Source organism: Capricornis sumatraensis, chromosome 2, assembly GCF_032405125.1.
Source record: "Capricornis sumatraensis isolate serow.1 chromosome 2, serow.2, whole genome shotgun sequence".
NCBI lineage: Eukaryota > Metazoa > Chordata > Mammalia > Artiodactyla > Bovidae > Capricornis > Capricornis sumatraensis.
The window spans coordinates 66,061,645-66,089,313 of NC_091070.1; the positions used below are offsets into that span (position 1 = coordinate 66,061,645).

General features: G+C 35.9%; 1 protein-coding gene across 1 annotated transcript in view; it reads left to right on the top strand.

Moving 5' to 3' along the window:
- Window positions 1-3,367: 3,367 nt before the first annotated feature.
- INO80 (INO80 complex ATPase subunit) overlaps window positions 3,368-27,669 on the top strand; it is a 92,877-nt gene continuing 68,575 nt past the window's right edge. Inside the window, exons 1-13 of the mRNA XM_068964067.1 lie at window positions 3,368-3,510; window positions 3,759-3,928; window positions 4,023-4,090; window positions 6,783-6,962; window positions 9,216-9,336; window positions 10,408-10,622; window positions 16,397-16,450; window positions 17,507-17,710; window positions 19,824-20,019; window positions 20,894-20,961; window positions 22,062-22,271; window positions 22,723-22,803; window positions 23,656-23,751. Of these exons, the coding sequence (XP_068820168.1) occupies window positions 3,368-3,510; window positions 3,759-3,928; window positions 4,023-4,090; window positions 6,783-6,962; window positions 9,216-9,336; window positions 10,408-10,622; window positions 16,397-16,450; window positions 17,507-17,710; window positions 19,824-20,019; window positions 20,894-20,961; window positions 22,062-22,271; window positions 22,723-22,803; window positions 23,656-23,751 (1,806 nt within the window). The remainder of the gene's footprint in view (window positions 3,511-3,758; window positions 3,929-4,022; window positions 4,091-6,782; window positions 6,963-9,215; window positions 9,337-10,407; window positions 10,623-16,396; window positions 16,451-17,506; window positions 17,711-19,823; window positions 20,020-20,893; window positions 20,962-22,061; window positions 22,272-22,722; window positions 22,804-23,655; window positions 23,752-27,669) is intronic.

Below are 27,669 nucleotides of genomic sequence, written 5' to 3' on the forward strand. Positions count from 1 at the left end.
GTCATGTCCGACTCTTTGCGACCCCATGAATCGCGGCACGCCAGGCCTCCCTGTCCATCACCATCTCCTGGAGTTCCCTCAGACTCACATCCATCGAGTCGGTGATGCCATCCAGCCATCTCATCCTCTGTCGTCCCCTTCTCTTCCTGCCCCCAATCCCTCCCAGCATCAGAGTCTTTTCCAGTGAGTCAACTCTTCACATGAGGTGGCCAAAGTACTGGAGTTTCAGCTTTAGCATCATTCCTTCCAAAGAAATCCCAGGGCTGATCTCCTTCAAAATGGACTGGTTGGATCTCCTTGCAGTCCAAGGGACTCTCAAGAGTCTTTTCCAACACCACAGTTCAAAAGCATCAATTCTTCAGCGCTCAGCCTTCTTCACAGTCCAATTCTCAAATCCATACATGACTACTGGAAAAGCCATAGCCTTGACTAGACGGACCTTTGTTGGCAAAGTAATGTCTCTGCTTTTGAATATGCTGTCTAGGTTGGTCATAACTTTTCTTCCAAGGAGTAAGCATCTTTAAATTTCACTGTCCTTTACCTTGTGTATCTATAGATTTCTTTTTCTGGGTATTTTATATAAATGGAATCTTACAGTATGTGGTCTTTGGTATTTCCCTTCTTTTATGTAACAAAATTTTGAGGCTCGTTCCTGTTATTGCATATATGAATTGTTTATTCCTTTTTATTGCTGATTAGTATTGTCCAGGCCACATTTTGTTTATCCATTCACTATCTGATAGACATTTAGATTATTTCAGTTTTTGACTATTATAAATAATATTGCTGTGAACATTCACATAAAAGGCTTTGAATGGTAGATGTGTGTTTTTATTTCTTTTGAATAGATAACAAAGAGTGGAAGTGCTAGATCACATGGTAGCTCTGTATTCAAATTTTCAAGCAACTGCCTAACTTTTCAGTAGTGGCTATAATATTTTACATTTTCGCCAGCAATGTATGAGGGTTTCAGTTTCTCCACATCTTCCCTAGCAATTATTATCTTTTTACCAGGACCATTCTAGTGGGTGTAAATGGTATCCTGTAATTTTAATTTGCAGTTTTTGATGTTGAGCATCTCCATGTTCTATTAATCATTTGTATATCTTCTTTGGTAAAATATCTGTTCAAAGTCTTTTGCATATTTTTTACTTGACTTATCTTATTTAGTTGCCAGAGTTCTTTCAGTTCAGTTCAGTCGCTCAGTCGTGTCCGACTCTTTGCGATCCCATGAATTGCAGCACGCCAGGCCTCCCTGTCCATCACCAACTCCCAGAGTTCACTCACACTCACGTCCATCGAGTTGGTGATGCCATCCAGCCATCTGATCCTCTGTCATCCCCTTCTCCTCCTGCCCCCAATCCCTCCCAGCATCAGGGTCTTTTCCAGTGAGTCAGCTCTTCGCATGAGGTGGCCAAAGTATTGGAGTTTCAGCTTTAGCATCATTGCTTCCAATGAACACCCAGGACTGATCTCCTTTAGGATGGACTGGTTGGATCTCCTTGCAGTCCAAGGGACTCTCAAGAGTTTTCTCCAACACCACAGTTCAAAATCATCAATTCTTCGGTGCTCAGCTTTCTTCACAGTCCAACTCTCACATCCATACATGACCACTGGAAAAACCATAGCCTTGACTAGACAGACCTTTGTTGGCAAAGTATCTGAAATTATGAGGGTTTTTTTCCTTGTAGAATGAAGTTTTATAGTTTGAGATTTTACACCTGGATCTCTGAACCATATTGAATTTTTTTTGCATGGTATGAGGTAAATGGTTTAAATTCAGTTTGTTGTATGTTATACAGTCAGTTGTCCAGCACAATTTGTTGAAAAGACTATCCTTTCCCTCATTGAAATTGCCTTGGCACCTTCATTGAAAATGAATTGCCATAAATATGAGGTTTATTTCTGGATTTTTCAGATCTATTTCATTGGTCTGTGTGGTTATCCTCATACCAGTATCACACTGTCCTAATGACTGTAGCTTTTTTATAAATACGTTTAAAATCAGACAGTATAAATCATTCAGTCCTGTTCTTTTTCAGAATTATTTTGACTATTCTAGGTTCTTTGAGTTTGCATATAAATTTAAGAATCAGCTTGTCAATTTCTGGGTGGGGCTGGGGGGCGGGGAGGAGGAGAAAAGCCTGCTGAGATTTTTATAGGGATTATGTTGAATCTGTAGCACAATCAGGGGAGAATTTTTAACATTCTCTTAAGAAAAAATTAAGGGAGTATAAGAGAAAGATTATATTAGGAAAAATTTTAAATCTATAATAAAAATAAAAAGGCCCCTTCTCTGGTGGCTAAGTGGTAAAAAATTTGCCTGCAATTCAGGAAACCTGAGTTTGATATCTGAGTTGGGAAGATCTCCTGGAGAAGGGAATGGTAACCCATTCCAGTATTCTTGCCTAGAGAATCCCATTGACAGAGGAGCCTGGCAGGCTACAGTCCATGGGGTCACAAAGAGTCCGATATGACTGAGTGACTAATGCTTCATAATAAAAAGAGAAGACAACTCAATATAAAGATACTTTGGTTTCCTTTAAAGATTATACCTGAATTTATTGGATTATCAACTTTACAAAATAATTTACTGTTAATATTTGTTGAGTACTCACTGTGTGTCAGATGGTGGGCTAATTGCTCTGTATTGTCCCATTATTTAATCCTGGCTCAACCGCATAACTCTTTAAAGAGACCCAGTTATGAGGTAGATGTTACATGAAAGAGAGTTGGGGGAAAGTTGTCATGTCAATTCTCTAGTGAAGATGTCCTGTCTCTAACATTCTCCTTAACAACATAAGGTAGCAAAGAAAATGCTCAGGTTTCTCACTCTCACTTTTATTCTGTTTGCTCCAGTTTTAAAAATCATTTCTAAATCTTTATATTTAATGGCATATTTATAAGAGAGTGTATAGTAAAATACTTTGCCAGTGTATCTAATCCTTTGTAAATGGATTACAATTACTACCTCACACATACGTATGAATGTAAATACAAAATGAAAAAGGAAGTAGCTGTTTGGAAGGGTGATGCTGAGAACAAGTGCTCCTCAATGAGATGTACAACAGTGAATTTATGGTACAGATTTGGATAGTTGTGAGTAGTTATTAAAAGTATCATGAATTTTCATAATGATAGATGACAGTATTTCTATATTTTGATTTTTTTTCTTCCTTTTAACTTCTGCCTTTGCATTAGGAGGCAGTGCCTTATCATCTGTAGACTTATATTTTGATTTCTCTTCACATTGGTAGCAAGCAGGCAAAATAAAGGGAGAGGGAATAGCATTTCATCTTTGTACTGCTTATCTCCATTCTGCAGCTGTGCAGTCGGAAACCCTTGTGCATGAAGACAGATTTGTTCTATGGCCTCGGAGTTGGGTGCCGGGGACGATGGCGGCTGCACTGAGCTGGCAAAGCCCCTCTACCTTCAATACCTGGAGAGGGCCCTCCGATTGGACCATTTCCTGCGACAAACATCAGCCATCTTCAACAGGAATATTTCTAGGTATGGTATTCCATCTTCCCAATGTAATGTTTTACCACAGTTCTGATTCCCATTATTCCTGTAGATTTTAGGGTTAAAATATCTTACTGGTTTTAGAAATTTTTTTTCCCTTCTCTCTTTCAAATAAAATACAGTCAATTTAACCAAAGGATCAATTTCTTCTGTAAAGTGTTTAGTCTACTAATCATAAATTATAATATTTTTCTGGGTCAGTTTTTATTGTGGATTCATCATTCTTTAATCTGTAGTGATGAAAGTGAAGATGGACTGGATGACAGTAATCCTCTATTACCTCAGTCTGGAGATCCCTTGATACAAGTTAAGGAAGAACCTCCAAATTCATTGCTTGGTGAGACTTCTGGAGCAAGCACTTCTGAAATGTTAAACACATACTCATTGAATGGAGTTCTACAGTCAGGTTAGTGTGGTATGAGATCCCTTTTTGAACTATCAGTTTTCTTGGGTCAGTTGTCCTTTCTTTTTTTTTTAATTCTTTGTATTTCTTTACACAGAATCAAAATTTGACAAAGGGAATTTATATAACTTCTCTAAGTTGAAGAAAAGCAGAAAGTGGCTAAAGGTAAGAGATAAGGTAGAACGTTTATAATTTAAATAACCCACTAAAATTACAAATAGAAAAGTAACTGATTAATTTTGGTACACTGGCAGAGATTTTCCTAGACAGGAGTTTTTTATTCTGGGTGGTGTTTTAAGAGATTATAGAGAAAAGTCTAGAGGACTCAGCAAAGTTCATTTTAACAAAGTTTTTAGGAATAAAGCCCTATGCTAAGCAAGGGAGTACAGAAATAGATTAGATCCTTGCCTTTACTGGCTTGTAAGGACAGTTTATTTTTTATTTGTATCTGAGTAGTTCATTCATTCAGCAGATGTTGATTGAGGCATCCTGCCTTGGGCAACATTGTTGTACATAGATACATAGAGTTCCCACCCTGAGTAGCTTACATTCTAATGGAGGGAGTAAGCCTGTACATAAGTAAATAAATAGTTTCTTTAAAGAGGTAACATTTTAGCTGAATGATCAGAGAGAACTCTCTGAAGGTTTAAGATAAAGGCATTTCAGTAAGAAGGAAAAATGGCAGAAGTCCTGAGGGACGAAGCAACTTGGTATGTTTGGGGAAGTAATGAAGGCTGATACAGCTGGAGTACAGTAAGAGGATAGTAGAAGCTGAGGTTGGCTTATCATGTTGGGCCTTGTACACTGTGTTGAATTTGTATTTTAACTCTTGGGTTACAGTGGTAAGCAGTTGGAGTATTTGTAAGCAAGGGAGTGACGTAATCTCATTTACACTCTTACAAGATTACTGTCATTAGCTCAATTCAATTAAGGATAGCCTTTCTTCTAATGAAACTAATTATTTCTCTGTTTCATACTTTTCTTGTGAAGAGTTCAATGTGGTTTAAAGTTATCCTTTCATTTTTATCACCAGGGCATTTAAAAGACTCAGTAAAGTCCTGATTTGCTTCATGTGAGTGAGGTTTTAAACTGTTGGGAGTGCAGTAACCTCTATGCTTCGCCATCATATTTTTAAAAATCAAGATATAATTCACATGCCATTAAATATTCCCTTTTAAAATTTATAATTTAATAATTTTGAGTACATTCATAAAGTTATTGCAGCCATCACCACTGCCTAATTCAAGAGCATTTTCATCACTCCAGAAAGAAATTCTACTCATTAGCAGTTACTCATTCTCTAGTTTCCCCAGGCCTTCACAACCATTAACCTGTTTTCTGTCTCTGTGGATTTGCCTGTTCTAGACATTTCATATAAATGGAAACATTAAATGTGGCCTTTTTTGTCTGGGTTCTTTTACTTAGCATAACATTTTCAACGATCATTGATGTTACAGCACGTCAGTACTCCTTCCTTCATTTCAGTTGCCAAATAATACTTTGTTATATGGATAATACCACATTTTGTTTATCCATTCGTCTTTTAATGGATTTTGGGGTTGTTTCTCCTTTATCAGCCATCACAACTAGCATTCTATATTCCCTTTTATGGTATACTAGTTTTTTAGCTTTTGGTTAGTTTTTTGTCTTAGAATTTGACATTTAGTTAAATTATCTTATGTGTAGTATATATACTAAGTGAAATTTAGCCTTGTTGCTTTTGATAGCATTTCTTATGTTTTAGTGCTTTTTACTTGGGGATCAGTAGGTTTCAGTTCAGTTCAGTCACTCAGTTGTGTCCGACTCTTTGCGACCCCTTGAATCACAGCATGCCAGGCCTCCCTGTCCATCACCAACTCCGGAGTTCACTCAGACTCAGGTTCATTGAGTCGGTGATGCCATCCAGCCATCTCATCCTCTGTCGTCCCCTTCTCCTCCTGCCTCCAATCCCTCCCAGCATCAGAGTCTTTTCCAATGAGTCAGCTCTTCACACGAGGTGGCCAAAGTACTGGAGTTTCAGCTTTACTGTCATTCCTTCCAAAGAACACCCAGGACCGATCTCCTTTAGAATGGACTGATTGGATCTCCTTGCGGTCCGAGGGACTCTCAAGAGTCTTCAGCACCACAGTTCAAAAGCATCAATTCTTCAGCGCTCAGCTTTCTTCACAGTCCAACTCTCACATCCATACATGACCGCTGGAAAAACCATAGCCTTGACTAGACGGACCTTTGTTGGCAAAGTAATATCTCTGCTTTTGAATATGCTATCTAGATTGGTCATAAATTTTCTTCCAAGGAGTAAGCGTCTTTTAATTTCATGGGTACAGTCACCATCTGCAGTGATTTTGGAGCCCCAAAAATAAAGTCTGCCACTGTTTCCACTGTTTCCCCATCTATTGGCCATGAAGTGATGGGACCAGATGCCATGATCTTAGTTTTCTGAATGTTGAGCTTTAAGCCAGCTTTTTCAATCTCCTCTTTCACTTTCATCAAGAGGCTTTTTAGTTCCTCTTCACTTTCTGCCATAGGGGTGATGTCATCTGCATATCTGAGGTTATTGATATTTCTCCTGGAAATCTTGATTCCAGCTTGTGCTTCATCCAGCCCAGCATTTCTCATGATGTACTCTGCATATAAGTTAAATAAGCAGGGTGACAATATACAGCCTTGACGTAGTAGGTTTAATTGATTACCTTTTTGTTTTTCAGTTGAATTGGTAAAGAATAGTATAAGGGAAACCAGAATGATTATCCTCCAGCTGTTTTTGTTGTTTTGAAAAGTGGAAAAAAGAATCCTTGGATTATGAAAGTAATTGTTTCATATCAGAGGTTCCATTTCCATTTCCTCCCTTTTTCAGAGCATTTTGCTGAGTGATGAATCCAGTGAGGCAGATTCTCATAGTGAAGACAACGATGAAGGAGAAGATGATGATGACGAAGAGGAAGAACTCAGTCTCAGCAGAGAAGATCTTCATAATATGTTGCGACTGCACAAGTATAAGAAACTTCACCAGAATAAGTATAGTAAAGAGAAGGAGGTAAAGAGTTCCAGGAGAAATCTCAGGTTTTCATGCTGGGTGTTTACCCTCTGGTTTATATTAATTGTAACTATATCTTTGTAACTTTATATTTAGATGGTGGTTGTAGTTGTTCTAATAATTGAAAAACATTTCACATGCCAAAAAAGTTCAGTGTTTTAATGTATACCGTTCAGTTCTTGGTATATTCTAGAACTTGTAACTGTCATCACTATCTAATTTCAGAATATTTTCTCCAAAAAGAAGTCTCATTCCACTTAGTTCTTGCTCCTCATTCTGTTTTTCAAATTTTTTTTTAGTTTTGGCTGTTCCTTGTAGCTTAAGGAATCTGTTTCCTGATAAGAGATTGACCTAGACCACGGAAATGAAAGCCTGGAATCTTAACCACTTAGCTACTAGGAAACTTCCCTCTCATTCTCTTCATTCCGCTCTGCTCCAGGCAGCTATCAATCCACCATTTCTCTATAAATTGCCTAGTCTAGACATTTTGTACAAATGGAACATGTGGTGCTTTATGTCCAGCTTCTCTCACTTAGCATATTTTCAGAGTTCATTCATGTTGTAACATGTATTATTAGTACTTCTTTCCTTTTTATTACCAAATAATATTCCATTGTATGGACATACTGTATTTTATTTATCCATGCATCATTTGATGAACTAATTGGATTGCTTCTACTTTTTGAGCTTTATGGATCATAGATATGAATATTGAGCTGTTTCACTTTTTGGCTCTTATGAATAATACTGCCATGAAGATTTGTGTATAGGTTTTCTGTGTGAGTTTGTTTTATTCTCTTGACCGTATACTGAGGAAAAGAATCACTGGGTCATATGGTAACTCTGTGCTTTTGGAGGAACTGTCAGCCTGTTTTCCAAGGCACCATTTAAAATTCTTATGGTTGCTTTTTTAATGCAGTTGTTTTTTTGAAAGTGTTCCTATCTTGGAAAAACTCCTTTTCTTCACATAATAACATTAGATTGATGATTTAAGTGGCAGTTATTTGCATGCTGTTATCAATGCCTTCTGATTTTTGTCAGAAGTCTCAACACTTTGTACATGAGTAATAGGATATTTGAAGACCTAAAAGCTTTCCACCATTAAGGTCCAAAGTGAGTTTAGAAAGCTTTGAATAATATGTTAAAAGTTATAAACCTGTAGAAGTGACAGATAGTAAAATATATGACGTCTGACTTAGACAAGGAGTTCCTTCTTAAAGTACAGTGCTAAGGCAATTGGTATTCAAAATATTGGAGAAGGAAATGACAACCCACTCCAGTATTCTTGCCTGGAGAATCCCAGGGACAGAGGAGCATGGTGGGCTACTGTCTGTGGGATCAGAGTTGGACATGACTGAAGTAACTTAGCAGCAGCAGCATTCAAAACATTTGGTTTTGTTTATTTTAAATTGAAGTAAAACGCACATGTGAAAAAGTTCACAGATTTTAAGTGTGCAGTTCGATGAATGTTTTAATAGACCTTGTAGTAGTTCTTCACGGCACTCTCCTATGCTAGCTTCAGTCCTTGAACAATTCATTTGGCTATAATTCAGGAAAGAGATTCAACAATGGACTACCTAATTTTATTTATTTATCATCATGGTTACCCATTGAACTTTGGAAGTCAATTTAAATGAAATGTTTGAAAAGATTACTCTTTGGACAGAAAAAAGTAGATTATTCGTATGTTTGAATTCTGGTAACAAAAACACTATGTATAATGTCAAACTCTCTTAGTGGGAAATGAAGAGAGAAGAATTCAAACAATGAAGAATTGGATGGCTGGGGACTATTCAAACCAAATATAAAACTAAGAGCTAGAAAAGCAGGTGTTAGGAATCTTAGTAAATCTGAGGACCTATTGGTAATAGAAATATGTTTGTTTCTTGTTGATGAATTCAAGAGGAGACCTTTCGGCAATGACAAATATGTGTCAGAGCAAAGTAAATACTCTGGTGGAGACTCAGAATTATGAAGGATTTTTGTTTGTTTGATTTTTTAAGTTATTTTCAACAACTTGCTGTGTGCATAACCAGTGAAACCATTTTGTTTTGAAGTTAAGGAAATAATTCACTTTGATGTATTAGATCTTCATTGGTCTTTTTATACTATAAGAATACATATATGGGAAGAACAGTACATGTAGCAACTGTGGTTTTTCCTCTGGAATGGCTTTTTTAAATAGCGATGATTTGAAGACTGAGCTGTAAGAGAGACGGGCCCTTCTAAGCATCATGTCTTTGCCTGTTTTAGTTGCAGCAGTACCAGTACTACAGTGCAGGGCTGCTCTCCACCTATGACCCTTTCTATGAGCAGCAGCGGCACCTTCTAGGACCCAAAAAAAAGAAATTCAAGGAAGAAAAGAAACTTAAAGGTAAGCATATTGACTTGCCTTCTACCTTTACTCATTCTCAGTTTCAGGTGCATTTGGACTTTGAACGTAATCCATGTAGTAGAAATTTGCTTCATCTGAAAAACCCTAGCCTCCTTTATCTCATCACTAATTTTAAATATAACTGAACTTATTTTGTTTGGTTTGTGATCTTTTCTAGAATTATGAAGACATGAGAACTATAGATTCTTTGTCGGAGGTTTAAGCCGATTAGTTTATTCCTTTTTTTTCTTCTACATACTGTCTAAATAGTGAAAGTATTCTGGGAGAGAAAGAAGTTGGTTACATAGGGAGGTATGAGGAGTAACCTGAAGTATTTGGAATAAGATATAATTGTTGCTGTATGTAGTGATTTAAAATAGATCACCTCCTGATCTTCAGGAGTATTTGTTTGCATGTTTGCCAGGAAATGTCTCTTTCCTCTTTTGAGTTCCAAGAGTCTGGAAATCAGGAAGGAAATGGAAAGGAAAGTTTTAGACTATCTGTACTAGGCAGATTTTATTCCCCTAAAAACGCTATTCAGAAAAACTCTTTTTAGCCTTCTTCCCTTGTTTCTTCCACATCCTCCTTGTTTTATCTCTGTAGTCTCTCGTCCTTCTACCCTCCCTTTCAAGCTAGGTTTTTCCTTCATGTATAATTTTCTTTTCACAGATCTTAGTGTAATATCAGCAAATGCATTATTTCTCTGTTATTATTTTTTTTTAGTCACTTCACATTGCCACCAAATAGAAATTTTTCCTTCCTTCTGATCATTACTTGAGCTCATGATAATTTGTAAGCCTCCCTTCCTATTGTTGGGTTCAAAAGAAATACAGTTCTCAACATTCTGTTTTATTTCTCATTCATGTAAACAGGGATATCCAGTGTTCTTTTCCAAGGTAGTGTGATCTTCTTGGAATATTCATGGACCTGGATAGATAAAGGGATAAACATTGCTAGTCTAAGTGGAATGAGAAAAGAATCTTGATTTTTCTTAAAGTGATAAGGTTGTTTTATGACTTTCTCCTGTGGAAGAAAAGAAAGGCAACCTTCTGAGAGTCTGTTCCTTTGCAGCTAAGTTGAAAAAAGTGAAGAAGAAAAGGCGAAGAGATGAAGAACTTTCCTCTGAAGAATCCCCTCGTCGCCACCACCACCAGACCAAAGTCTTTGCCAAGTTCTCTCATGATGCACCTCCTCCTGGCACCAAGAAGAAGCACTTATCGATTGAGCAGCTCAATGCCCGTCGCAGGAAAGTGTGGCTCAGCATTGTGAAGAAGGAACTACCAAAGGTCAGTCAGTGCTTCCAGGTAGAATTTTCTCTGCGTGCCCTCCAAAAAGAAGCTGGGGGAGCTGGATTCTTTCACAGGATTCAGGAAGAAACTATCTATTGGAATTAGGAGAATCCTGGATAGTTCTCTCCTTGGTTAATTGATTTTCTAGAATTTGATAAGGATTTAATTGTTGTGTTATGCTCCTTTGCCAAAAAAATGGAGGGAGACCTCTTTGAGGAAGAAATACAATTTTCTTACATAAAATAATAGAGACTTGACAGCAAAATTTAAAGTGATAATACAGGAGATTAAAACAATATGATGGAGATGTGTTTTCTTAGACACCGTAAACATGTAGATGTTACTGAATAATCACAGGTATTAGAAGAAAATGTGAATGATTAGGAAAAACATATATAAGCATTCATTTTGCTCTTTTAATTTGTTTGAATGTTTTAGTTTGATTTGCTAATTTCAAACTTAAAAGTTGCAGAAATAATGCAAGGAATGTCTGTATTCCTTAGATTCACCATTGGTTTGCATTTTATTCAATTAATTGCTTCATTATAAATTGAGTGCAACCTTAATTGAAATATGAACAGGATATTTCATGAATTTAGAAGCTGATTCTAAACTCTGTGGAAAAAGTCAGTATGCAAGAATTGCTAGAGAAAAAGTAAAAAAACCTTCCCAAACGTTCAAACACACTGTGAAATCTCTGCAATTAAAATAGCATGATATTGACACATGAATAGGCAGATAGACTAGTACATTTACTAAGTGGTGCTGGACAACTAGATAGCCTTTTCAAAAAAAGGTAAAATTAGGTCTGTGTTTCACACATATACTCTAAATGGATTTGGGATGTCAGTGTAAAAAAATGAAATCATACAAATATTAGAATAAAATGATTGCATTTCTAATCTAATTTTTGTGTAGGAAAGAGTTTTTATAATTCAACATCCAGATGTAATATAAGAAAATACTCTTAAATTTGACCACATAAAAATAAGAGTTTGCCTGACAAAAGACAGCTGACAAATTATGAGACATTATTTACATTGAATACTATAGTTACAAGGCCATTGTCTCCAACAATAGCAGAAAGAACTTAACAATTGAGGGGAAAAATTACCACAGATTTAGTTCAAAGTGTCTCATAATTGGGGTAATACAAATGAAAAACCAATTAGGTACCCTTAGACAAAAATAAAACTATTTGTCACCTATTACACTGGCAAAAATTTTAAAATATAACAATTCATTCTATTAAGGAGCCTTTGGGCAAACAGGTGGTCTCATGCATTACTGCTCGGAATACAAATTAGAACTGTATTAGAGGGAAAGTTGGCAACAGATGTATTTACCTTTCAAATCAGTACTTCCACTTCTAGGAATCTACCTTAAAGTAAACACACAAAATACATGTAAATGAGGTTATTCATTGTAGCATTATTTGTAATTGCAAAATAATGAAAACAGTCTAAATGTCCATATATGGGGGTTGAATTAAACGATGACAGGTCTACTCAGTGGATTATCATATTGCTGTTAAAGAATGAGGAAGACCTCTCTGAGCTGATATAAAGTAATTTCTAGGACATACAGTTAAATGAAAGAGGCAAAACATTAAAAAGTAAATATACCCTTCATGTGAGAACAAAGGGAATATTAAGAAAATGCACAAATACCTGTTCAAAAGAAATTCAAGAAGGGTCAACCAGAAATTAAAGTGATTGATTCCTTATAAAGGGCAGGTGGGAAAAGGATAGAAAGAAGGGAAGGAATGGGAACAGGGTAGCAGGGATGAGGAGGAAGTCTTTGAGTGTATCTTGTACAAGGCTGATTTTCAGAACCATACTAATGTTTTATGTGTCTCTGACATACTTCAAAATAAAATATCAAGCCAGTCAGGATGTGGCTAGAGAGGAAGGTTAGGGGGATGTGTGGGCAAAATGGAATAAAAATAGGAACAAATATACTTAACTGTATTAGAAATGAGTAATATAATCAAGTTACAGGGAGTGTGGAACAAGGAACTCATATAAGTAACTGAGGGAAACAGTATTTTGATCAGATATGAAAGGGTAAGGACTGATGGAGCTATACGTAAATGCCATGATTGACACAGAAAAAGTGTTTCTCCCAGGGGTCTAGGTTAACAGTTTTGAAACTACTTTATGTGTATATTGGCATTGAACAAATCAGTAAATACATTGTATGTGAGTGCCAGTTTTCACTTCTGGAGAAAGAAATTAAAAGTAAGAAGGAAGGGGAAAGTTAAAATGAAGCCCATGAAATTTGATTGGAATCAGAGGTATCAGTATAAATTCATGGTTTTATATACACACCCAGATACAGAGATATACTTGGGTGTGTATGTATGTTTTTTCTTCTACCTCTAGTAGCAGTGACACCCTAGTAACAATGAGGATACCTGGCAACCAGTTCTTGGTTTCTAAACAACTTTTATTCTCTAGTAAAAGGAATCAGGGCTCCTTAAAGAAGTACCATATTCCAGAACTCAGCAGGGAGAATGCAAAATGAACCTTAGGGAATTTTCTCATGGTCCAATGGTTAGAACTTGGTGCGTCAATCCCTGGTTGGGATACTAAGGTTCCACAAGCCACACAGCATAGCCTTTACTCACCCCTCTGCCCTCTGTCCCCTCCTAACCCCCGCCAAAAAACCAGCAAAATAAACCTTAAAACACTTTTAAGTGCTGCTAGAAAGTAAGGAAGTTCTGAAAAAAGTTGGAGAGGAAGGAGGGGTTTGTCAAAAGAACACAGGAACAAACTTAAAGGACCACTTCATGGCCAAAGTTAGAATAATTTGAGCAACAAAATAATAATGATACTGAATTTTAACCCACAGAATAAAAGAAATAGTTATCAGTCCGTACTTCATAAATACCTGAATAGACAAAGGTCTAGACAGAGCATCTCTACCTTTCAGTATGAAATTTCAGTTAATATATATAGAAAGAAAGAAGAAAATAAAATTATCCTTATGCAGATACCACAGTAATACTTGTTGCAGACTAGATGCATTTATGAATGCTAAAATTAGAGGGCGGAAGAGGAGAAACAGAATTTGTATAGCCTCAAAACTGGCAGAGTGCACCTTTTCCAAATGACCAAAGTAAATATCACAAGTAATATAAATTTTCATACCATGAACTCCTTGATGTGGCACGCTGGGAGGAGTACATCATCAGTGCTTCATTTCTCTGCTTTTCTTGCTGAAGTGCATAATGTCATTCCAGTTTTGAGGAAACACGAGAAAATCCACACATTTTGGGACGCTTTGCAGAATAACTGATTGTGCTTTTCAAAAGTGTCAAGGACATGAAAGAGAAAGATTGAGGAAATGTTACATCGAGGAAGAGATTAAGAAGAGCAACTAAATGAATGCATTGTTGGATCCTGTTCTAGGATCTTGGAACAGTAAGAGGATATTAGTGCAGAAATTCTTGGCATTCAGATAAGACCTGTAATTTAGTCAATACTTTGCTGGTGTTAATTTCCTTTCTTAATAATTGTACTATGATTATATAAATTGCTAAAATTAGGGAAAGCGGGGGTGGGGAGTAGTAAGGGAACTCTATTTTTTGCACTTTTTCCATAACTCTAAAGTTAGTTCAGTTTCCTCACACCGTATACAAAAATAAACTCGAGTTGAAGATCTGATAAGATATGAAACTCGTGAAAGAAAACATAGGCAGAACAACCTTTGACATAAATTGTAGCAATATTTCTTTGGATCTGTCTCTTAAGGCAAAAGAAAGAAAAGCAAAAATAAACAAATGGGACCTAATTAAACTTAAAAGCATTTCCACAGCAAAAGAAACCATTGACCGAATGAAAAGAAAACCTACAAAATGGGAGAAAATATTTACAAATGATGTGACTGGCAAAAGGTTAATATACAAAATATATAAACAACTCACACAACTCAGTATAAAAAAAAACATAGTAGTTTGAACCTGTTAATCGCATATCACTATCTTGTTCCCTCTCTTCGCTCTTTCCTCTAGGAACCACTAGTTTGTTCTCTATATCTACGACACTGTTTTTGTTTTACTATATTCATTTGTTTATATTTTAGATTCCACATAAAAGTGGAATTTATTCTACATATGGTAACTGTCTTGCTCTATCTGATTTATTTCACTAAGCATAATACTCTCTAGGTCCATGCATGTTGTTGCAAATGGCACACGTTCATCTGTTGCTGGACACTTAGATTGCTTCCATATCTTGGCTATTGTAAATAGTGCTGCTGTGAACATTGGGGTGTATGTATCTTTTTGAATCAATTAATATTTTCATAAAATAATTGATGGATTTGTTTTCCCTGGATATGTACCCAGCAGAGGAATTGCTGGATGATGTGCTAGTTCTGTTTTTAGTTTTTGAGACATCTCCATGCTGTTTTCCATTGCACCTGTACCAATTTACATTCCCACTAACAGTGTGCCTTTTCTCCACATCCTCTCCAACATTTGTTATTTGTGGTCCTCTTGATAGTGACCATTCTGACAGGTGTGAGATGCTATTTCCTTTTTGTTTTGACTTGCATTTCTCTGATGATTAGTGCTGTTGAGCATCTTTTCACGTGCCCTGTTGACTTGGTATGAATATTCTTAATGGGAAAAGTTATAGAAAAATTCATTTCATACCTGGTGAAGAGCCTTCAGATGATAAGGAATTCAGTGAGAATATTTTAGATTTTTATCTTTAGAGTGGCAATAGCTGCTTTAGAGAAAGTTTTTGATAAAAGCCCTAAAAAAATTCCCTTAATCAGACAGTCTGAGGTGGGATTATTATAGAAATGACTTTCAGGCCCTTTGTGTAACTTTAAACCTATTGGTTCTTTATAGTCAGGAAAGTTCTTTAATAATCAGAGAGCCACTAGGCTCTGTCTCTTCACATCAAATAAATGGGCTCTCATGGGAAATCAGGTTTTTTTTATTGCAGATGGTTGCTTGTTTTCTTTTTTTTTTTGAGCCTTTATTTTATTTATTTTATTTTTTTTAAATTAATTTTTTAAATTTAATTTTAAAATCTTTAATTCTTACATGTGTTCCCAAACATGAACCCCCCTCCCACCTCCCTCCCCATAACATCTCTGTGGGTCATCACCATGCACCAGCCCCAGGTTGCTTGTTTTTTTTTAATTGAAGTGGAAGACATAATAAGCAGCTTGAGACTTGGTTGTGGGCTGCTGACTCATCTTGTATTAGGTCTGCCTTGGAATTTATGTTGAAGAAGATGAGGTCAAGTGGTGGTAGAAATTAAATTAAGTAATAGTGGCAGTGGGTGTTCCTTGGCTGGAGGTAGAACTGGAATCACAAACTGAGAGGCTAGTTCACCTTTCTCCAAATGATTTCTGTATGTGAGTGCCCTGCTGTCTCAGCTTCTTTGCAGACTGGCCCTAGAAAGCAGTGTCCTAATCAGGGTTAGTATATGTTGTTACATTTTCCTAGTTCAAGCATTAAATATAACTTAAATTCTTCCCAGAAGTATACAGAAGATTAGATCTAAGGCAGACACAGCACCAGCTTATTCTTTTTAACTTTGCTTTAGGACTTTATGTGTGGTTCTGAGTGGTACATTTGGATAACTCTTGGAAGTGATGTGTCTTTTTTAATTGAAAAAGTAATGTACTTTGAATATGCTTGGTTTGACATTTTTAAAACCTTCATAGAGATCAATAAATGACAGTACCAGTCTACACAATCTTTTTTTCAAAAAGGAATCCTAATTGAGATATTGTTTTAAATATTTTAGGCCAACAAGCAGAAAGCTTCAGCTCGTAACTTGTTTCTCACCAATAGCCGCAAGGTAAGATTATAATTTTATATTTCCCATTTTATGTTTTGCTGGAATATGTTCTTGTTATTTAGATCTATATTTGCTGTTCTTATCTCTTTTGACCTGTTGATAATCTAATAGTACTTGAGAGAGTTTCTAAATGTTTTCAATCTATTTTATAAATAGAATTGCTCTTCCTTGCCTTTTTGGTTTTCATACCTTTTTGGGTAAGACCATAGCCCACTCTTAAGTCCTTGGTCAAACCATGGCATCATCCTGTGCTCAGACTCTTCATCTAAGAAATGGTGGTATTAATACTTTCTCATAGAAAGAGTTAATACAACTTTGTCACTGACTCAATTGACAAGAGTTTGAGCAAACTTTGGGGGATAGTGATGGACAGGGAAGCCTGGCATGCTTCAGTCCACAGGGTTGCAAAGAGTTGGATTGGACTGAGCAACTGAGCAACAACAACAACAGTACGACTTTGAGTGTTGTGAGAATTAGATGAGGTAAGCTTACTAGTTGTGTGTCCTTGGGCTACTCATCCTCATTTTCTCATCTATACATAAAATACTAACTTCATAGGGTTTTTATGGAGAATGAATTAGTTACGTTAAACTTAGAATGGTGCCTAGCATATAATAAATATTGTCAACTCTGTTTTTTGTTGTTGTTAGTTTTTTGGCCACACCATGTAGGTTGTGGGATTTTGGTTCCCCAAGCAGGAATTGAACCCCCAGGGCCCTTGGCAGTGAGAGCTTGGAGTCCTATCCACTGTGCTGTCAGGGAGTTCCCAACAGCTCTTAATAGTAATGTGTTTAACAATACTTCAAAACTTCCTAGAACATTGTAGGTTACTATATATTTTTTTCATCTTCTAAGGTCTGTAGATTTCTCACAGACCTGGGACTAGCTCACACTCCTGTTCAGGGATGTTAATCAGATTGGAAGAGAAAAAGATATGGCCATAGGAGGACGACATATGCACTGGGCAAGTTGAGGGATGCTGTGGTTTAGAGTCCAGGGAGAACTGGCCCCAGTGTTGGGTCCTCCTCCATTGTCATACTACGTTGTCATCTGCAGCTCGCCCACCAATGCATGAAGGAGGTGCGTCGAGCCGCCTTGCAGGCCCAAAAAAACTGTAAGGAGACTTTACCTCGTGCCCGCCGCCTCACCAAGGAAATGCTTCTATACTGGAAGAAGTATGAGAAAGTGGAGAAGGAACACCGCAAACGTGCAGAGAAGGAAGCCTTGGAGCAGCGGAAGTTGGATGAAGAAATGCGGGAGGTAGGGCAATAGCATGAAAGTTCGAAAATCATAATAGCTGCAGCCATATTGAGAGATTGTTTTACATTTCATAAGTTATAAATCTAACCAGTGAAACCATCGAAAAAATATTTTAACACATGACTTTGAGGATAGTGATTTTAGTCCAGTAAATCAGTTGTTTTTATTCTTTTAGTAAGGTCTTCTCCCTGGCCTTCACCTCTCTTTTGTGTTAATTTCTTATATTCTTTGTAGCCTTATTCTTTTGTTTATTTCTGGAGGACATTCGTCCCCCCCCGCCCCCCAAAAAAAAAGGAAAGAAAAGGAAGGAATGAAAGAAAAAGAGAACAGCTTATAGTTTAGCTTGGCTTAGTTCCAGGTGCTGGCTGTAATTTCAGTTTGTTGGAAGATCAGGACTGGTTGCAGTTTTCTGAGACCCATTCTCCCACCTACTTTTCTGTTTTAACTTGCAGTCAGTTCTCTTGCTAAGCTTGATATCAAGTGAGCATATTATTCAGGTAAGCAAGAGGAGAGATTAAGAAGACAGAGCCACTGTGTTGCCATTGGTTCATTGGGATGAGTGGAGGGACAGTTGAGGTCTGGAGAAGGAAAAGGATTGGAGGATTGGATATTTTCTTTCAGGTATAAGTAGTACTGCTGTCAAACAGAGCTGTAGAGGTGTCTCATGCCTTTGATGGGCAGTATAGATTTTGCCCAGGTTTCTTAAGTCCCTGGGCAATGTGTATTTTTACACACATGTGTTTTGAGTTAGTAAACTTTTGATGCTGTTAGAAATACTTGCTCACTGAGTTTATAGGCATTTGAGTTAGTCATAGATCTTGAAATTTTGAAAGTGACTTGGCTTATAATGTAGGTTTGACATTGTCTCAATATGTTGGTAACTAACTGATAAGAGTTGCATCTGTGATTATGTTGACTTCCATCTTTTTCTGTGAGTTTCTGAATTAAGACAGTTTTGATGGATCCTTGTTCCCTTAATTTGCCTTCTTTATTTAAACATATAGTAATTTACTTCCTTTCAGTACGAGGGAATGTTGCTTTTTTGTTTTAATTTAGAAAGGTTTTCTTGATGGTACTTTAGCTTTAGTGAAAATCCATATACTTCATGAAAAGAAATCTGTTTTCTCTCAGATTTTTTTCCCTAATCTGAATCTGGCTAAAATGTTTTTAAAAAAGAAAAACCCTGAGGAGGAGTCTGGTTTTATGTCGCATACTTTGGGACTTATATCTTTCCTTGGCCACGTTACTTATTTTAGTACTGTTTTTCTTTTGTACAGGTGGATCAAAGATAACTCAAGTATACTTCATAGGAGTTTTACTATAAAATAGTTCATGCAAAATTAATGACCCTTTGATTTGGTATTATTGTGTGAGCTGTATTTCCTGTAATTCAGTCTTTTGTATCATTTGCTTACTCATTTTATTGTTTATCTTGAAGAACGATTTTTACTGACATAATGGTTATTTTTCTTACTAGATAATTTGAGGCACTTTGAATTTATCTTTCTCATTAAAAAAAATTATGTGTTTGTGATATTATATTTAGTCCGTATTCATGATTTGTAGCTCTCATTATCACAGATGAACAATGGGTTGTTTTGGGCAGCATTTTCTTTTTTTCATAGGCTTCTTAGTCTCAGATACCTCCTGCAGAATAATTTATAGCTCTTCATCACTTATTTTGACTTTCAATGTTAGAGTTTTGAACACATATATGTTTTTAAAAATAAAGCTGTACACATATATTTGTCACCAAAGTTATTAAGTAACATATGTTGTTTGAATTTAGTTGGTATGGTAGTGCTGTTAAAAGTAAAGAAATAAAGAATTAAGCGTTTTAGACAGCAGCCTAGTGGAAAAAAGATTTCATTTTTTAAACGAGAGCAAAATATAGGTTATTATTAGCCTATAAGTGAGGATTATTCCTGGCTTTTAGTGCCACTGTCTTGATTATAAATAAAATTTGTTCATTAGCAATTTTTCCCTTTCTTAATGTAAAGAATTTGTAAAGGAGTTGTTTGCAGACTATGTATAGGTTTAGTGAATGCTGTTGACTACCCTGTATATGATTGATGATTTGACTCTTTTCACTTTCAACGTTTTTCCCTTTTAGGCTAAGAGGCAACAGCGAAAACTGAACTTCCTGATCACCCAGACAGAGTTATATGCCCATTTCATGAGTCGTAAACGAGACATGGGTCATGATGGGATCCAGGAAGAAATCTTAAGGAAACTGGAAGATAGTTCTGCACAGAGACAAATTGACATTGGTGGAGGGGTGGTAGTTAACATCACACAGGAGGATTATGGTGAGTCCTGAATCAGAAATTAGAGAAAGGAGATACCCCACATTTTTTCGTATTTCAGGTTATATTCATTATTAATTCTTGTAAGTTTTGTCTTGATCAATAAGTAGTGTTGATCAAAAGGGAACTTTATTTTAACTGGAATAGGGAAAGTATGAATGTTTCTATAAAATAAGCATATGAAAAGCTTTTATTGAAGAATTTAAAGAGGAAAAGATGTGATTATTTGATCTGGCAAATTTGGGAAGATTTTGTGTTTTGATTTGTTAATAGAAATAAAAGATATTTTATCAGAAGAATGCAGTGAATTTGTCTCTCACACAACAGGATTCTTGGTGATGCAAGTAAAACGTGAGAAGAGACTATTTTGATACTTTAGTGACCACACAGAGAGGGAGGAATTGGTGCAAAGTTTAAAAGGAGTTTCACAGAGAATAGTACTCAAGATCATATTGAGTAAGAGAAAATGAGAGTGCTTCAGATTATCTTGGGATTTAAACATTCTCTATTATTTTATTTTAGAATAGTTTCACCCAGTATAAATATATTACAATTTTGAATCCTTGTTGTCTTGCTTTTCCTGACTTTAGCATTGCTTCGTGCATGAAATGCAGGATTGGGAAACTGGAGCTCAGTCTCCTGGTGGCTTTTGTGAGCTGACTTTGGCTCCTGGAGACCATGGGAGACCCCTGCCTCCATTACCACTTCCAGGTCCTTACGTCTGTCAAATAATTAGATCCTTTTCTTCTCCCTTACCCTCTTTGAATTTAGGGATAAACAGAATGTGAAATCAGGGATCCACATATGCTTGTATAAATTGCATCCTGGAAAGAGGTCAGTTAATGAGATGTTATAATCAGAGTTTTTCCCTTTTCAGATAGTAACCATTTCAAAGCCCAGGCCCTGAAGAATGCTGAAAATGCTTATCATATTCATCAGGCTCGGGTGAGTCTTATAGAAATGAACTGTTGGGTCCTGGAAATACCCTTACAGCCTTTCACTTAGGTAGTCTTCCTTTAAACTTAATCATATTTTCAATTAAAAACATTGTTGAATGTGTATATATGTATGAGACTGTATTCGATGGGGATTGTAGCTCTATTTACTTTCGAATAATAGTAGGAATATTTGAGGGAAGATGGGAAACGAGCTTTCGCTTTTCTAAGCTTTAAAAATGTGTTGACTAAAGCTACGAGAGTTTTTTATTTTTTTTTTCTGTCCTCTCCAGTAAGTATGGATAATACCAAGTGAAGTGCATCATTGTTTAGTGAAAAATACCACACTCTTAATTGTTAAGAAAGCTATATCATGCCTAAAAAATGCTAAGTTAGCACATTCTTTCACTTTAGTAATAACTTGCTTATTCATGATACAGTGACATATGAAATCAGAAAGAAACAACAGATTAAATTAAGTAAAGAAGTAAACATTAATTAAACACAGTTAAGTAAACACCATTTAATATACTGCATAGGAGCCCCTGTGTCACTTTGACAGAATCCAAGTCAAGGATAGAGACAAAAAACCCTGACCAGTCAAATAGATTTTATATCACATTTGAAATAAATTAATTGATGAAGCAAGTAATTATGTAATATGGCTTAGTGCCTGTCTATCACAAGTGTATGCTTAATACAACTGTTAATTTTGAAATATTAGTAATATACTTTAATGTACGGTTGACCATTAAGTAACTCTGGGAGTTAGTGGTGCCAACACACCCTGAAGTCAAAAATCTTTGTACGACTTTACAGTCAGCCTGCCATGTCTATGGAGCCACATCCACAGATTCAACCAATGGCAGGATTATGTACTACTCTTGTACATATTTAGTGGAAAAAATTTTCATGTCAATTGACCTACACAGTTCAAACCCTTGTTGTTCAAGAGTCAGTTATATCATGCTTTATATGTAATACGATATATTACATTATTGGGAAGTTTGTTCCAGCCAGCACAAGATAGATAAATTGGCATTATGAATTTCATTTGAATTTAATTATTTTCCTCTTATATTTTTCTTCCAATATACTTTTATTTTCCAGACAAGGTCATTTGATGAAGATGCAAAAGAAAGTCGAGCAGCTGCCCTGCGGGCAGCAAACAAATCTGGCACTGGGTTTGGGGAGAGTTATAGCCTGGCAAACCCATCTATCCGGGCTGGTGAGGATATTCCACAGCCTACAGTATTTAATGGCAAATTAAAAGGTTATCAGCTGAAAGGCATGAATTGGTTGGCAAATCTCTATGAACAGGTGAATTTTAGAACTATGTGCTACCCCCTCTGTTTTGTTTGTAAATTATATATTATGAAATGAGCACAAGATGTTTTAGATTTCATCCTTTTAAAAAAAAAAAAAGTGTTGTCTTTTGGCAGGAACCAGAAAGATGTCTCTATTTCTAACCTGGAAGCTTTATTGGGAAATATTTGTATCGTGTATAAAATTTGTCTTAAGTGGTCTTAGTAAGCCTGATTGCTTTTGTACCTGGATTAGATTAGCTGAAAAACTGGGTTTGGCCCATTTGTCTCATGTATCATGATTCAGAGTTATAGCTTGGAATTGACAAAAGGAATCATTACAGTAGTGAGTAATAGTGCTGAAACTGGGTATCTCTAGTCACTTTTGTTTGAACAGGTCTGACATTTTGGGTAGTTCTTTTTGGCAGTTTTGAAGCGTGAGAAAAAACTCTTATTTTTTTTTCCAGGGTATTAATGGCATTCTTGCAGACGAAATGGGCCTTGGTAAAACAGTACAGAGCATTGCCCTCCTGGCCCATCTGGCTGAGGTGGGTAGATGCATGCAGTCTTTTCATCTTCCTCTCTTTCAATCCTAGGGTTGTTTTCTACTGAGCCATTATCAAGCACTATGCTAGATTCTATAGCATACCATGACATTAGGTCTTGGTCCTTGTCTTAAAAGCCTTTACAAGGTGACACAGTGTGGTGAAACTTTCTAGTTTTCAAGAATGTTAGGACAGGTTTTGAGCATATGTGTTTTCACTCCCCATCCCCTGCTTTTGTTGAGAACCACCAGTGTAGTGGCAAAAACACTGCAGTTAGTTAGAAGACCTGGTTTCACATCTCAGCTCTATGCTTACTAGCAGTGTTAATTTGGACAGTTATCTCTTTTGACCTGACTTCCCTTTAACTCTCTGAGGTTTAGTTTCCACTTCTGCAAAGTGGGGCTCATACCTACCTTACAGGAATTTTGTAAGAATTAAATGAGAAAAAATGTGTGAAGTCATTTTGAAAAAAGCAAAACGCTCTATTCCAATTAAATAATAGTAATATTATTGTGATCATCTAGTATAAGGAAAAGCAACACATACAAGTCAGTATGTCATAAATGCTTTGTGAATGATACAGATTAGGACCTGTAAGAGGTGGGAGTGGGAGTAATTGCTTGCTATTTTTTTCTTAAGATGTTACTAGCAACTTCCTTGTTTGTGTTACTGTAACATAGAATATTATTTGTTTTAACATATGATATTATTATTGAGTGTACAGGTATGAGAAATGGGAACCATTTCTTTTGTTACAGTACATTGCCTATTAAACTATTTTTGTTGTTAATTATAATTTTGAGTTAAATCTCTTCAGTTTTTCTGCAGTTGGCTGATGCAGATTTTCTGTTTCAGAGAGAGAACATTTGGGGACCTTTTTTAATAATTTCGCCTGCATCCACACTTAACAATTGGCACCAGGAGTTTACTAGATTTGTTCCTAAATTTAAGGTAAAAATCAATAATAATTCTCTTTTTAAAGTAAACATTCTGACTCCATTTTTGCTGCCTTCCTTAATTGCTTATAATAGCTTCTAATTCTTGTATTTTTTTCAAATAACCTTGCATACACTTCCTATTGAAGTTACTGATGGGAACGATAAGAGAGCATGTTGAATCCTTCTGTTTTATGAGAAAGCCGAAGTCCAGTTTGAGTGATTTTGCTGTATTGGCCACATGAATTGTAGCTCCCAGTTGTACTGCCATAATAGAAAGTATCTATGTTGCTGACTTAATGTAGGTTTTGATAAATCATAGTCAGTTTTCTTGACACTCCAAAGCCACCTCTTTGGTCTTGGTCCAGGTTATAATGCCCTAAGGTAACAATGTGAAAATTGATTTTAACTAATGTAGAGGAAAATAATTGAGATTGACATAGGAAGTGATCAGCAAGGAAGTATGTTACATCAAATATGGACAAGATTTAAATAGGAGTTTAATTATGCAAAGCTGTTGGGATGTAAGAAAGAATGGATAGGATTTATTATCTTATTTGCAAGTAAAAAGAAGGAAATGTTAAATACTTGTCTCTAAAGGAATATAATGATAATGAAGTTGCATGTTAAGAAGGATTTTATGGAGATTATGTATCAAGAGATATTGACATGATCTCTGATCTTGGGTCTCCATAATAAACAGGTTCCACACAATTTAAGAGCATGGGAGGTGTTTTTCTGGCTTATGCTTCGTAAGGAATAGGGACATTTCTGAGATATTCCACTTTGGGGCACTTTTGGCCCCACCTTTGTAGCTGAATTAATAGACCTAAGAACTGTTTACAAGGCACATTATCTATATGGCTTTTAGCTTGGCCAGCTCATTCTAAGGAGGTGAGGTCATTCTAAGGCAATTTGTTGAGTATTTTCTCTATAGAGTTTTTTCGCATTGAATATGGAGTGCCTCATCTTTTTTTCTGCTCTTTTGTTGTTACATGGTAAACAATTAGGAGATCAAAAAGTTAAGTCTTAAAATTTTCTTAGAAACCACCTTCAATATTTCCTTCACAGGCCAATAGATGGCAATGTAGTACTCCTTAACATCATTGGTACCTCTCCTTTGACTTCATACCAGTGCCTGAAACTGAGTTTTCCCTTGTATGTTGAGCTTCCTTTTGAAGCTCTAGTTTAGGGGTCAGTAGAATAGGACTTCTGGGCCAGCTGAAAGTGTGCAGTTGAGTAGTATTAAGTACATTTGTTGTGATAATCACTGCTGTCTGACTGCAGAATTTTATCATCCCAAACAGAAATCTCTTTCCCTATTTCCCTTTCCCTCTGGCCCCTCCTGTCTACCACAAATTGTCTTCATGTCTCTGTGGATTTGCTTATTCTGAATATTTGGTATACCTGGAATGTGACCTTTCATGTGGCTTCTTTTCACTTAGCAGTTTTTTCAAGGTGTTCGTCATGTTGTGCACTTCATTCCTTTTTCTGATTGAATAATATTCAGTCATAACATATAGTGAGTATACTATTATAGTGAATTTCTGGGTATACTGTATTTTGTTTATCCATTCACCTGTCGATGGATATTTTGATTGTTTCTTCTTTTTGGCTATTGTTAATAATACTGCTGTAAACATTCATGTACAGGTTTCTATTTGAACACTTGTCCTCTTTTCAGTTCTTTTGGATATAACCTAGGGGTGGAAATGCTATCACTTTTTATTTAATTTATTGAGGAATTCACCTCCTATTCTTTGGTACAGCTTATGAGCTAAGAATAGGTTTGTTTTTTTTTTTACTTTTTAAAATTGTTGCTTATAAAAGAATAATATTTCATTGCAAATGAAATATGAAATTTAAGTACACATATATTGTTTGATATATATATTACATAAATATTAAATTTTATTTGTGGCAGCATTAACATCACAACAGCAGAGTTGAGTAGTTGTGGCAGAGACTGGCATACAAAGCTAAAATTACTATCTGGCTATTTATAGAAAAAGTTTGATGACATTTGGTCTATTAATTCATTGTTTCTATTGCCATTATTCCTTCAAATTGTCAGATATGTGTTCACTTCCCTGCAGCACCTAGTCAGAAGTAGACATTACTCAAGTTTAAGGTCTGGTTACATTCAAAAGATACTTAGATCTATTATGATAACATCTAAAAGTTCATTTTATTTGGCAACTGTCTGAGTAACACTGGTTTTATGGTTCTAGTATGATTAGTGCCTATGACCTCTCTCCTTTTCCTCATGAAATAGGTTTGCATTGTTTCTCTTGACTAATGTACCACTTCTCATTCCTAAAATTGAGTATTCAATGTGTTTTCTATTTCATTTATTTCTACTCTTTTTATTCTTTTCCTACTTTTTTGGGTAAACGTCTTTATCTTTCTGTCATTTTGAGATGGAGCTTAAATGGTTTCTTTTCAGCTTTTTCTAATGTTTATTCAAGGGTATTGTTTTCTTAGCATGACCATAGCCATCCAGAGGTTTGAGGTGTCACATTTTTATTATCTTAACATTCAAAATACTTTCCAGTTTCTACTTCAAGTTCTTATTTGATTCATGGGTTACTTAAAAATGTTTTTCTTATTTTCTAAACAAAGGATGATTTTCTAGATATCTTTTTGTTATTTATAGCTTAAATCCACTGATAAGAAAATATGCTTCTTATTATTAATTTAATCCTTCGAAATTTGTTGAGCTTTGCTTTTATGGCTCAGCACATGGGCAGTTTTTGTAAGTGGTCCTATGTGTGTGTGGAAATAGTTTTTCTGCACTTGTTAAGTACATTTTTGTGTATATGTTGATTAGGTCAAGTTTGTTAACTTGTTCTTTACTGTTACATCTTTACTGATTTTTTTTTTTTGGGGGGTCTGCCTGTCCTATTACTGACTGAAAGAAGTGTGTTAATATTGACAACAGTTACGGAATTATGCATTTTTGTTTTCTTGTTTATTTTTACTTTGAGGCAATGAGATGTACACAGATTTACAGTTTTATCTTCCTGGTGAATGAACTTTTTATTAATACGAAATTCTTTCTTTAAGAAGGAAAATCTTAAAATCTATTTTCTTTGATATTCACTAACCAGACACTTTTGGTTAGTGTTTGCCTGCTCCCTTTTTTCTTTTTAGCTATTCTGTATCTTTATATTTAACATGTATTTCTTTTATTTGGAATATCTGTGCTTACTTTTAATGTAATTATTGATATGCTACATTTAAATCTGTTGCCTCTTTGCTTTCTTCTTTTACCTGTTTAACTTTCCTTTTTTCCCTTTGAGTCCTTTTGAATCGATTCGATTTTATCCTTTTTTTTTTTTCCTTTTATTTATTTTTTAAAAATATTATTTATTGGGACTTCTCTAGTGGTCCACTGGTTGAGAATCTGCCTGATAATGCAGGGGGCATGGGTTCAGTCCTTGATCTAGGAAGATTCCACATTCTGCGGGGCACCTGAGCCCTGAGTAGCCCATGAACCACCACTAGAGAAAGCCCATCTGTGGTAAGGAAGACCCTGCACAGCCAAAAATAAAATAAATAATATTTATTTTAAAATAATAAAGTATTATGTATTTATATGGCTGCATTGAGTCTTAGTTGCAGACCGAGGGATCTTTGTTGGATCATGCAGGATCTTTTGTTGTGGCACATGGCCCTCTAGCTGTGGTCTGCAGGCTCAGTAGTTGTGGAGCACAGGCTTCTTGGCTTCACAGTGTGTGGGGTCTTAGTTTCCCAGCCAGGGACTGACCCAAGTTCCCTGCATTGCAAGGTGGATTCTTAGCTACTGGACTACTGGGGAAGTAGTAGTATTTCTTACCCCTTTTAAACTTGCTAATTATATATTCATTCTGTTACTCAGTAGATTCCCAGGAAAATACAACATGCATGCTTAACTTTCTCAAAAAAAATACAA